The sequence below is a fragment of the Endocarpon pusillum genome (assembly GCF_000464535.1).
Source record: "Endocarpon pusillum Z07020 unplaced genomic scaffold scaffold4993, whole genome shotgun sequence".
Lineage (NCBI taxonomy): Eukaryota > Fungi > Ascomycota > Eurotiomycetes > Verrucariales > Verrucariaceae > Endocarpon > Endocarpon pusillum.
Window position 1 is genome coordinate 602,384 of NW_006916474.1, and position 11,651 is coordinate 614,034.

Sequence of the window (11,651 nt, forward strand, 5' to 3'; positions counted from 1 at the left end):
AGCGTTCTTTGTTGGATCGAACAGAAGATTGTTACTCTGCACTTGCTTATCCTGTTACTCGAATGTTACTCGCATGCGTGTTAGTTGCTTACTATACCCAATCCCAATACCTCTTACTTGACGAAAGCCTCCTTACTGCCGCCCACGGTCTAGGTTGCCTTCTGACATCCGGTTTGAAGCCCACTTCGGTCTTGGGACAAAGAATTATGACTTTGCTGCTTAAGAAGGATTCGTTTAAAAATAGTCATGCCTTCGTCCATTGGTGAATGTTGGGATGTCAATCGACTTTTTGTCACCTAGATCCTCAGCTGCCAGCCTCACTCCCAGGAGGCTTTAAAATTGTCTTTCTCATTGGAACCATGATATTTCAGAGGGTGTTAATGGGAGCTGATCTGCAGCACTCAAACGTCTGGATCACGAAGATCCTCCTGCTCATTGGAGGAAAAAATGACTTAATCTAATGCATAGCTTTGTGCTCACCGAAAAATGGGTGTGGGGCCAAATACACACTACAGCCATGAAGGGCAAATGTATCTTGTCATAGGAGGGCGTTCATTATTTCTTATCAGAATGTATTTGAGTTACTGTGGTCTCTGAAGGTCGCGGTCCTTTTGGTCATGTCTGATATTTCTTCACTCTTTCCTACTTCCTACGGGATAAGAGGACTTTGGTCTGTTCTTATCAGGCTTGAGATGATAAGTCACTTGATTAAAGTTGAAGAGATACGCCGACTAGCAAACATATTTTCAGACCGGAGCTTCGCGAATGGCGATCGATCTTGATTCCGACCGAGAAGCATTGATAGATAGAGAGGGCACAGGTGAACGACTTGAATCCACAATCTACAAGTCGTATTTGGGCTGATTTCATTGCATCTCTAGCGTCTAACCACGCTCACGAGTCTGTTTTCACGTATCCAAAGCGGAGTATACTGTACAAACGAATCCCCCGATTCATCGGCACTGTCACTTTCTTATCTTTGGTCGTTGTGACTCTCAAATTCTATGCAGATGCGGGCAACATATCGGATCGCAGGAAGACGGGCTTCAATGTCATCATCACGATCTTAAGTTTGTTTCTGGGTCTCAACTTTTTCGAAGTGTTCAAGGACATGGCCAGAATCTATCGCTGGAGAGTCTTGACCAAGATATCCTTCAACCTCCGAGAGTTTGTCCTCATACTAGACGGAGAAAACCTAATGAACCTTCTGCGCCTCATGCGGGAGTCACGGACAAGGCCCTTTATAGTCTTCGCCTGCTTAGCATGGATCGCACTAAATCTCCTGGCTCAAGGCTCCATTGCCTTAATCAACCTCACCTACGACGTGGATGGCGGCAACGATGCCACCGGTACGATCTTCAGACCAGGTATGGTTTTAGTGCCGAAGCTGGACTGTTACTACAACTACGAAGACCTCTGCCCCATATTTGAGGAGGCACCTCAGGTTTTAGCCCATTCATTCGGCGAAGCTATCACTAGCCAACCTTCTTGCAACTACACAAGTACGGCCAGCATCTTGGATTATACACGGGAGTGCTACTATTTCCGTCGTCATGATCGGCAAGAGTATGCTTTCCGCTATTCTGAACACAATCCTAATGATAAAGCGCGGGCGTACCCGTATCTCACAGACAGGATTATCACAGCCTCGCCAGGAGGTTGTCGTGAACTCAACATCACGAAAACTTCCAGAGTCGATGACCCTGATGGCAGGGGGGCAGTCACGAGATTCGAACTTTCCAATAGCCCTTACAGCTCCAACATCACTGTAAACAATGCACACCTCGCGCATGATGCCACTACTTACATATATCAAGGCTTTAAAATTCCCCAGCATGCTACAATATTCGACTGCGGTGACCGATGCATGGTCATATATGCTCTGCGGCAGCGGGGCGGAGTCAGGAAAGAGCCTGATCGAGTATTTGAATGTACCATTACCATAAGTAGTGTGACTAACGTCAGCGATCCCGTTTTTCTAGAGCACCATGTTCCCGATGATATCGCGCGCTTGGCAGCCGCCAGTATAGCGTTACAGGGACGGTATCAGAATCCCTTTAGGGATGAAACGAAAAGGTGGTGGCAATCTCAATTATACCCATGGGCCTCGAAGTGGGAAACGGACGGGCTCTCTGCTCAAGAAATAGGTGGTCTCATCTCCGAATTCGCTATCGGCTCCCTCGCTACTATGGCTCACCTCAACCCGACCACAACCATGCCTGGCACCTTGCCGATTTTGGCCTCTCGGGTCAGAGTCACCTGGTGGGGCATCATTAGTCTCGCTGTATGTATCGCTTCCACACATGCCTTGCTAGTCTTGGTGATGCTCTGGGTGTCGAAGGCGGTTATTGTCCCAGATGACGGCAGCCTGGTTATTGACATGTTATTGAAGAGCGCGGCAGGACGACTGGGTGCTAGTAGGAGTTTGGGGGGCGGGGAAAGGATCGCACTGGCTATTCATGGGGGCCGAGAGGGCGAGAGTAAGGAAACAATCGAGCTGGCGGTTATTCCAAACAAGGGAGCTCACAGCAGCAGAGAGGAATCCTCCCAAGCAACTCGCCCAAGGGAGGCTGACCCTAGTCGGAGAGTAGCGTATCGGATCGTGCGTGACGAGGCAGGCATATTTGATTGTGAGATAGACGAGAGTTTATCAGGAAGAGACAGCCACGGAGGGCAGGAGTCTGCCTGATTTCCAGCACACAAAAAATGTTCATTGCGGTAGCGCTCTCTCCGAAATGATTTACCAACACAAGTCCTTATTTACCACGGAACGCAAATTCTCATATACACCCTCCTAGCAAATAAATCGCTCCAATAACGAAATGTCCCTAACGCTTTCATCTTTCTGCAATGAGCTGTCCCTGAAAGACAGTTAAAATGCTCGGCATAAAAAAAAATCCGTGGACAGAAGTTGATAGTTTGCCGCTGCTCTCACCAATCTTGAGAGATTGTTGCCACAATGTACAGTCAATTACTGTTTCTATTCTGGAATCTGTCACGATAGCTACAACAGATGCTTACTCTGATTAATGTTGTGAAGAGTCCGATTCCTGCAAATACCAGCTCTGAAGCTAGTAGTCTTGCAGCAGCAGCAAAGAGACAGGGCGAGAGAAGGGACAAGGTATCCAGGTAAATTTCTTCACAGTATTGTGGTAAGAAAGCATGAAAAAGAGAAGGCATTCAAGAAGAATGAATAAAGATTGATCTCAAACCTGGCAATTGTTTTAAAGCCACCAACTATCTAAGCGACCCGGCGGCGCCGGCGGCTGACCAAGTGATACATAATTCAGAAACTGATCTTGACTGAGCCTTCTTGTGCCTGGGCAGGAAAATGTTAGCACGTGAGACGCAAAACAAAGCAGCTGCAATCCAGACAACGGCCGTTACGACGAAAAGTAAAACCAACCTCTTGATGTTGGCTGGCAGTGTCACAGATCATGGCCGCATCATATCGGCGAGGCTGTGCGGGGGGTCAAGATCAGGGAAAGGATTCTCGGGGCGTTTGCGAAGTCAAGGTAACTCTCTATCACAGTGCCTGGACATATCCCTCAGGGCCTAGTTGATTGGTACTTCGGATCGGACCGCGCAAGATATGATAATCCTTGAGTTGACAGGACAATAAATGGAATGAAATACTATACAGATGCCTACCTAATCGTGCGTTGATCTAGCTGCAGAGATGTAAACTCAAGTTTGCCACTGAGAGGCGCGTAATGGGATTTCCTGTCCCCTGCAAACTGATCGCGCAACCACTCCTGACGAAGCCTTGGATTGCTATACCAGTCCGGTGGGATCCAGCCAGCGAACTCTGGCAGTGACTCTGTCCAGTAGAGTTGCATAGGGTTCCGCGGCAGCTTGAAGACCAGGAACGGGCCTCTAGTGCTGATACTGCGTGATGAGTGAGTGAGTGAGGAAAGAAGGGGGAAAGACGTACCAAACGAGGTGGCTCGCACAATATTTAATTAGTTGGGCGAGGACGCCAAGTGACGCAACACTTGGTCTATATTGCAATCCACTGACACGTACTTTTAAAGCTGGTGCTGGTAATAACGGTAGCTTTGGTAGAGTAGGATTCGCGCCAGCGAAGGATTGACATATTTTCCACTCATTGAACCCGCTTGTCGCTAGCAAAGCCCTTGACGACGTAAAACCAATGTATCCCAGTCGCTGGAGTCGTTGAGGATAACGAGTCTTGGTAGAGAGGTGGAAGAAGGCATTGTGATTGACTCCCTGTGTAGCGGAAGTGTATGTGGATAAAAACCTGTGGGTTGCTGAACAGAATAGCCTATCAACTGTAAATAGAGAAGCGCTGTTCCTCTTGAGTTTGCGTTGCGTATTAGTATCGACAACAGGGTGGTAGATCGTTCACTGCCCCCCCGGCTCATCAGTGTCAGACGTTTTGAGGGAAAGTGACGTGAGAAAAGCACCAACTGATCCTTGATTGAATGCCCTTGTCTTTCTGTCAAAATGAGTGTCCACATTGTACGTAGTTATATACAAGAGAGCGGCAGGCAGGCGTTTATCATGCGTAGATCATCCGTACGGAAAACAGGCAGAAATGAGGGTTTTGGGGCCTTCCATTGAGTTGTAGCAACTTTCCATAGGCCCAGTTCCAGCAGCTGCCTGTTGATGAGGATAGCCATCTTCCAAATAGCTTTAAATAGGCAATGCAACAGTGTCAATCCTTGACAGTCAGGTGCCCGGGCATTCGAGTCATTGTTGCCCCTGAGTAGTGTCAGAGATATCGGAGATAGTATTTGGGGCGGCTAGCAGGATCATAACTTGTCGTTTGGACCCTCATCTCCCAAAACATACTCAACACGCGGATGTCCCCCATCTTTATGCACGATAAACTTAACTCGCAATCTTCTCTTCAACTCTCCTGACAAGGACGCGCCATTTACCAGGCGTAGTGTATCCTTGCAAACACCAGCCAGCACTGTAATGAGACCAAAGCCTTCGCCGAGTGGGGTGTGGAACATTGCGACGGAAGCAAGTAGGAGAAGTAGCGTGAGAAATGGCAATACAATAAGCGTGACGAAAAGCCAAGGAGACGTGCTCATAGTTTGTTTAACCTTGATGCCCTCGTCATTGCAGTGATAGTAGACATCTGATTGCAGTACAGCCTGCGGGTTCCCTACCCGGCCATAACGCCCTTGCATACGGGTCACTCGCGACCAGAATACGCCTGCTATTACGGTCGAAAAGGAAGGCACAAGCCATCGACTTTCGTTGCGGTGCATACCGAAACCACCGAGGTATTCGATTAGCGAAGGCATGTACCAGGTGGGTATGGCGAGGGTGGCATTGGTGAACATTTTTTGGATCTTTTCTGAGGTAGGGGCCTGCAGACAGGCGCCGCTGATAAGTTCAATGGAGTTATAGGTGATTCGCCAGCTTCCCTTGCAGCGCTCGCGGCGCGTGTGGAAGAGCATTGCGTTTTGGCGGAATTCAGCGCCGACAGCAAGATACGTTTCCCTTCTTCTAGAGATATTCCATGACACTTCTGGTTTTGGGAACGCGCTAATAAACGCGGCGAACATCCAGGAAGTGTTTCGGATACCCAAGTCGTTTACTAAAAGAGCCAGCGCTCCACGTCTCACAAGCATGTCTTGCCACTGTATTTTGGCCCCGAAATTAGCGTCTTTCGAATCATATAGGTTCGATGTATTGCCCATCATATTGGTATAATAGTCCCAAAACTTATCATCGTTTCGATGACTTGCTATAGAGTCGTTATAACTTGTCACGGTTGCAAATACTTCCGCAGTAAGGATATAAGAATCCTCAGCTGTTAAATTTGTCTGTATTTGTTCCACATATTCCGGAAACGGGCTGTCTAACTTTGCTGAAGATGTTTCGGATAGGAGCAAGGTGTTGAACCCGTAGGCATGAGGAAATGACGGCATTGGGGGGTCACTGACCGTGGCACTGTAGAAAGGCAAAGTTGAGTTGGCCATGGAAGTGAGTCCTAGACCGAAGAGAAGGCCTTCCTTAAAGTTGGTGGGCCCAGTCAAGCCGTAAAAGCTGTCGTTTGAGATTTTGAAGGGATATTCACTCCGACCGTCAGTGAACTCTTTATACGCTACACCAAGACCTAGATGCAGGAGAGTAATGCCAAACAAGACTCCTCTCCAAAGGATACTTGTGCCAGATCCCAGATAAGATCTGCGTAAGATAGCTTCGAAGTTTTGGAGATATGAAGGTCCGAATCGGGCTTCAATAAGGAGGAAAACTTTGGGGGTAAGGCCGAGGAAAAGTTGGTTCATAACCCCGATAAGGAAACCAATGACTTGGAATTGACGCTGTAAGCCCAATATCCAGGGAACACGCGTGTATGGTGACACTGTGACGATAGCAGCACTGAGACATAACCAGCAGGCCAGAACCCCAAGAGCAGTGGAATAATCAAGTCGCTTCTTTTGTTGTGGTTTTCCAAGGCTTAGAAGGTCTGATGATCTTGGATCATGGTCATCCTTGCGAATTGAGTCTTCATCAACCTGGGAGATCAGAGGTTGCTCGATATTTGGAGGTTTCTGCCATTTTGCCCGCGACATTAGAGATAGGCTGGGAGAGACGACTAAAAGCAGGTGAAGAAGAGGACGAAAGTTTTGAGACGGCTGCACGCAGCAAAGAAGTCTTTCTCTTCAAACAAAAGTGATTTAGGAATGAGTCTCGCTGGATTCCCCTATCTGTTACATATGGCAATTCGCGAAATTCTCAGCCTAATGAAGGAGTGATCGATACACAAGCAAAGCTGAGAAACCTATTCCTTACCCAATTGACTATCACAAATTTCAGACGTCAAAGCAGTTTTTGAAACTTACTCTGCTGACCAGCTGGGACTGTTGATTCCCTTGGGCTGACCAGTACTGTCATGCGTCTACTATGCGCCTTATAGACGTCTGCAGGGCATAGATAGAATCAACCACACAAAACAATGCCTTTTCTGCGCCTTTTCTTTGCCTCTTGGTATCAGGCGTGCCGTGTCTGATAGGTACGGGTCTGCAAGGCTAAGTGGACAACTGTTAGCATAACACTTCTGCAGACGGCGACCTGCCCCCAACAATGCGCCTTTAACAATGCGCCCCCAACAAAGCGTCTTCAATAAAGCGCCCCTAACAAAGCACATCTATTGATGCACTATCAATCAATCATAACTCGAGAAGATGGGAAAGAGTGTCACTGAGATGACTAGATAAATTTGTTATGCCTTTATGAGGGATGACTGGTCAGTTGTTCTTTGGATTTCAGGAAACTATTATTTCGGTAGCTTTTTCTTAGCTGTTTTGAAACTAGAAATGCAAAAGGTGATTGGTTTTCTAGTTACGAGTAGCTGACAATACATAGTAAGGAGTGTCATGTGACAGGGCTTGGCCAGTTTTGCCAAGCTCTGTCACGTGCAAACACCCAGATTTTGGGTCGAATATCACGAAGTCAGCGCTATCAAGCAGCAGGGTTGAGTATCTTCTTGACAGGGCAAAGACACAGGGCATAGAAGGTTTGGAGTGCAGGCATCAGCTCGGAGAGTAATAAATACCGTTTGTACATTGAACTGCTGAGCACGCTCTCTTCATCATCACTTTCGTGACTGTAAAGCTCGTGGTAAACTGAGCTGGAGGGGCCAAAGCGATGCTGAGTGTAGTACTTCGACACTAACGTGGCAGCCAAATCTCGCAGAGAAACAATCGGACGCCATCCCGTTCGTAAACAGTCTGGTAGTCACGCAGAGGCAGTTACTATCAAGGAGTAAAATCTTTGGTTCGGATGAACTCCGGCAGGTTTGTTATAGTTGATTAGCTTGGCATATTTTCTTCTCTGACTCGGAGACTTTACCCTTTCAAGTTGTATTGACACATTGGTTATTGATTATTTCTGGTGATTACCATCTTTCAGGCAGAAAGATGATTCTAAAGGACAATTGCTCCTCATTTTGTCTCTTCTGGCTATTACTACCACCAATACCGCTTGCTCAAGCAAGCAACCGCATCCATGACCAATCACCGCTCTCGCAAGACCCAATTTCAGAAGTGATATCCGCCTCACCTCTACTCTCATTCCACCGCTCTCTATGCCAAACCGAGTCCATCAGCAACAACGAGAATGCAGTAGGCAACTACCTCTTCTCGTATCTTAAGAAGCATCACTTCCATGTCTTGCGCCAAGAAGTGCCTCAGCCAGCGGACTCGACGGACAAGAAGAAACGATTCAACGTCTTCGCGTGGCCGAAGGCAGATATCAATGCGTCTACGCCCATCCTTGATCTGGTAGACGAAGAAAAGGATGATGTCCTGGGTGACTTCGTCCCCAAAGTCATTCTGACATCTCACATCGATACTGTACCGCCCTTTATACCTTACTCTACATCTATTCCTCCATCATCATTACCAGGAGAAGAAGAGGAAGAAGCATTCAACCGATCCGCCATCCTCCTCTCCGGCCGCGGCACCGTCGACGCCAAAGCATGCGTCGCGGCTCAGACCCATGCCGTGCTAGACCTCCTCTCTTCACCACTGGCACCCAATTTGCAGCAGCAGCAGCCGCCGCCGTCATTTCCTGCCAACACTGAGCATGAAATCCCAACTCTTCCCACCTCTCTTCCGGTAGCCCTCCTCTTCGTCGTCGGCGAAGAAACAACCGGCTCGGGGATGAAAACCTTCTCCTCCTCCGCGCTGCACCGCTCACTCTCCCACCCTCCAAACCCACCCGACCGACCGCGCCGTAAAGCATATTCGACCCTCATCTTCGGCGAACCCACCCAATCGCGCCTCCCATCGGGCCACAAAGGCATCCTCGTCTTCCGCATCCTCGCGCACGGAAAGGCCGCCCATTCCGGCTACCCCTGGCTCGGACGCAGCGCCAACAGCCTCATCATCCCCGTGCTAGCCGCCATGGATGGACTGGGAGATGTGTCGGAGGAAGCCGGCGGACTGCCGCGGAGCGCAAAGTACGGCGCCAGCACCGTAAACGTTGGATTGATCCGGGGCGGGGTCGCCGCGAACGTGGTGCCGGAACGCGCCGAGGCGAGCGTTGCTGTGCGGCTGGCTGGCGGTACACCCGCCGTGGTTCGGAGGGCGGGGTGGAGAGGGCTATCCAGAGAAACGGGGATGGGGATGGCGTTAGTGATGGGAAAGTTGACGTGGTGTTTGACGGGCCAGGCTACCCGCCCATCGATCTCGATGCGGATGTAGACGGGTTCGGGGAGAGTGAGACGGTCAATTACGGGACGGATGTTCCGAATCTGGATCTGGGAAGTAGAAGCGGGCAGGTCAAGAGGTATCTGTATGGTCCCGGCAGTATCTTGGTGGCGCATGGCGATCACGAGGGCCTCACAGTAGGAGAACTAGAGGGTGCGGTGGCCGGGTATAGGAGGTTGATTCTGGCTGCGCTCGAGCGATGAGGACTATATGAGAGTGAGGTGGATGAGAAGACGAGGAAGAAGATACATGTAAACAAGCATGTGTACGAGTGGTCCGAGCACGGTAAATCTCCCCAGAAAAAACTTCATGTGTAGTAAGAGACGGAGTGAAGGATCCAAAGAGGAACTGCCTGGCCGATATCCATTGGCCCTTCCTGCCCAGCCAGGAAAGCCAGAGACTTCCACGGTGTCCGGCATAAACACCATGCTTTATCCCGGCTTTCCTACCCAGCTACCAACCTCTTCCTTACCGCTCGAGCACGACCGCATATCTAGAAAACCAAGGCTCCCCCAAGTTGACTTAGCTGGTATGATGACGCGCTGGGACTCCGTTTTCAACCCTCCACTGTACCGGCCTCATCACCAGCGACATCCTTCATCACCAACGAACGCCCTTCCTGGCAGTCCGATACGCAATGCAGTGGCCCGGATGTATCCCGGAGGAAGGATTATGGTGGAATTCCCGGCAACGTCCCGGATCCGAGGTCCCCCCTTTCTTACCTGCTTTGGGAGACGATGTCTTGTCGGTATGATGTTGTAGTGCGTTGTTCTTCCTCCTCTTCCTCCTCCGGTGTCACATCAGCGATGGCAGGGTTTTGCATGTGGAGTGGAATGCGCAGCAAGCGGTGGTTGTGCGGGATATGTCACGTGCTTGCTGTGCTTGGCGTTTGGTGGACCACCGGCACTATTATTAGCCTCTGTTGCTGTTGCGCAGCTTCAGACATCTTGATCCCAATACAATCAATCAACTAATCAATCAATTTTGTCATTCGTAGTGTGTGTGGTGTTAATCTCTACCCGTTCTGAGGGTCCGTAACCGACCGATTTTGAGTGGTAAATTTCGTCTGGAAGATTGGTCATAAAAACCCATAGGTTATGCCTTTCGATTGAGGTACTTTGATAGAACGTACAAGCAAAGTTCAGCTACTAGGTGAGAATTATTTTGAAGAGATTCTCCTCGGACTGCTTCTGGCTGTGAATTTAAGACTAAGACAACGACAGTAACAGTAGGTCAGTGTATCCATTCAAATTAAACGCTTGGCAAATGAGCTAGATCTTTCATTTTGTCCGATCAAATCGAAGTTTTCAGTACTTCAAAGCTTGACGAATGGGGTCAAATGGGAGTCTTGGCATAAAGACATCGCTTCAAAAATATTATGGCTTGTTTTCGATAAAAAAAGATTACAAGGCTCAGCAGGTTCTTTCTGTGAGATGGAAATCCTTCGGCAACCATCTTGATAATATATGGGTCCTAATGTTTGACTCGATTGCCAAATGAGCGAAGTCAAATCAAATTAAAGAGACCGTTAGTGATAGATAAGGATAGCAAATTGGGGTACTGAGTTGGTTCATTTGTTTTTATGGATACACTGGTATAAGTGGACATCATAGGTGCAAAATATGTCCGTTCAGGTGCTTGAAGATTGCTACCTTTCCCAAAGTGGAAGGAGGAAATCTTTTCACCTGACAACCTATTGACCTGAAGCGGGTGGTAGATCTCGGGTCCAGCGCGATGGTAGGCGCTAACTGATTTGAGGGATTCCCACTTCTTGTCCTGCTCAGGGATGAAAGACACTTTTTAGTGCCCAGCCTACTGCGCTGTAAGGGCTCCGGCTCAGCGTGGCACCAATAATGACCCTGTCCCGGCTCGGTAGCTGTGTCAGGGTGGGATGATTAGTGGGGTGGATTGATCTTGATGTTGTTGGTTGCAAATAGGTTTGGTCGGCTATGTGGGTCGTGATCCGTTAGGGGACACTTTGAGTGGGAAGGGCAAGAGAGAACAAGGATGGAGTGGATGTGATTCTTCCGAGAAACGAAATGAATGCAAGAAGACAGACTGCCAAGTATGTAATAGTAAAATCCAACGGAAGTCATGTTCGGACCCGGTGTAAAGGACATGGGTACGACATGAGTGGAACAGCGGAAGGTGTCAGGAGGGATACATCGACAAGTGTGGTCCAAACCCATTAGCGCTGTCATTTTGGTGGAGCGGTCGATGAATCCTTTTCTGAAGGGTGCACCGAAAACAGGGAAAGGGAGAATGAAGAAAGGAAGGAAGGAAGGAAGGAAGGAAAGGGAGGATGAAGGGCGAAGCAGGCCGACTTCAGCCTGTCCATTCTTCCATGACGAGTGCTGTAATTCAAGGATGAAGAACACGAGCAAGAATTGAGATGGATGAGGCAAAGTTTTGAGTGGGTCAGATCACCGGTATTGAGTTCCAAAGAAAAATCAC

At 48.8% G+C, this 11,651-nt stretch overlaps 3 protein-coding genes across 3 annotated transcripts; 2 read left to right on the forward strand and 1 right to left on the reverse strand.

Moving 5' to 3' along the window:
• Positions 1 to 765: 765 nt before the first annotated feature.
• Positions 766 to 2,689, forward strand: EPUS_00425 (uncharacterized protein; the record flags this gene model as incomplete). The annotated part of the gene is made up of 2 exons (XM_007806081.1): positions 766 to 820; positions 882 to 2,689. 2 exons carry the CDS (start codon positions 766 to 768, stop codon positions 2,687 to 2,689), a joined length of 1,863 nt encoding a protein of 620 aa, XP_007804272.1.
• A 2,086-nt stretch (positions 2,690 to 4,775) lies between these two features.
• EPUS_00426 (uncharacterized protein) lies at positions 4,776 to 6,557 on the reverse strand (the record flags this gene model as incomplete). The annotated part of the gene is made up of 1 exon (XM_007806082.1): positions 4,776 to 6,557. One exon carries the CDS (start codon positions 6,555 to 6,557, stop codon positions 4,776 to 4,778), a length of 1,782 nt encoding a protein of 593 aa, XP_007804273.1.
• Positions 6,558 to 7,904: 1,347 nt separating this feature from the next.
• Positions 7,905 to 9,400, forward strand: EPUS_00427 (uncharacterized protein; the record flags this gene model as incomplete). The annotated part of the gene is made up of 2 exons (XM_007806083.1): positions 7,905 to 9,051; positions 9,159 to 9,400. 2 exons carry the CDS (start codon positions 7,905 to 7,907, stop codon positions 9,398 to 9,400), a joined length of 1,389 nt encoding a protein of 462 aa, XP_007804274.1.
• Positions 9,401 to 11,651: the final 2,251 nt, after the last annotated feature.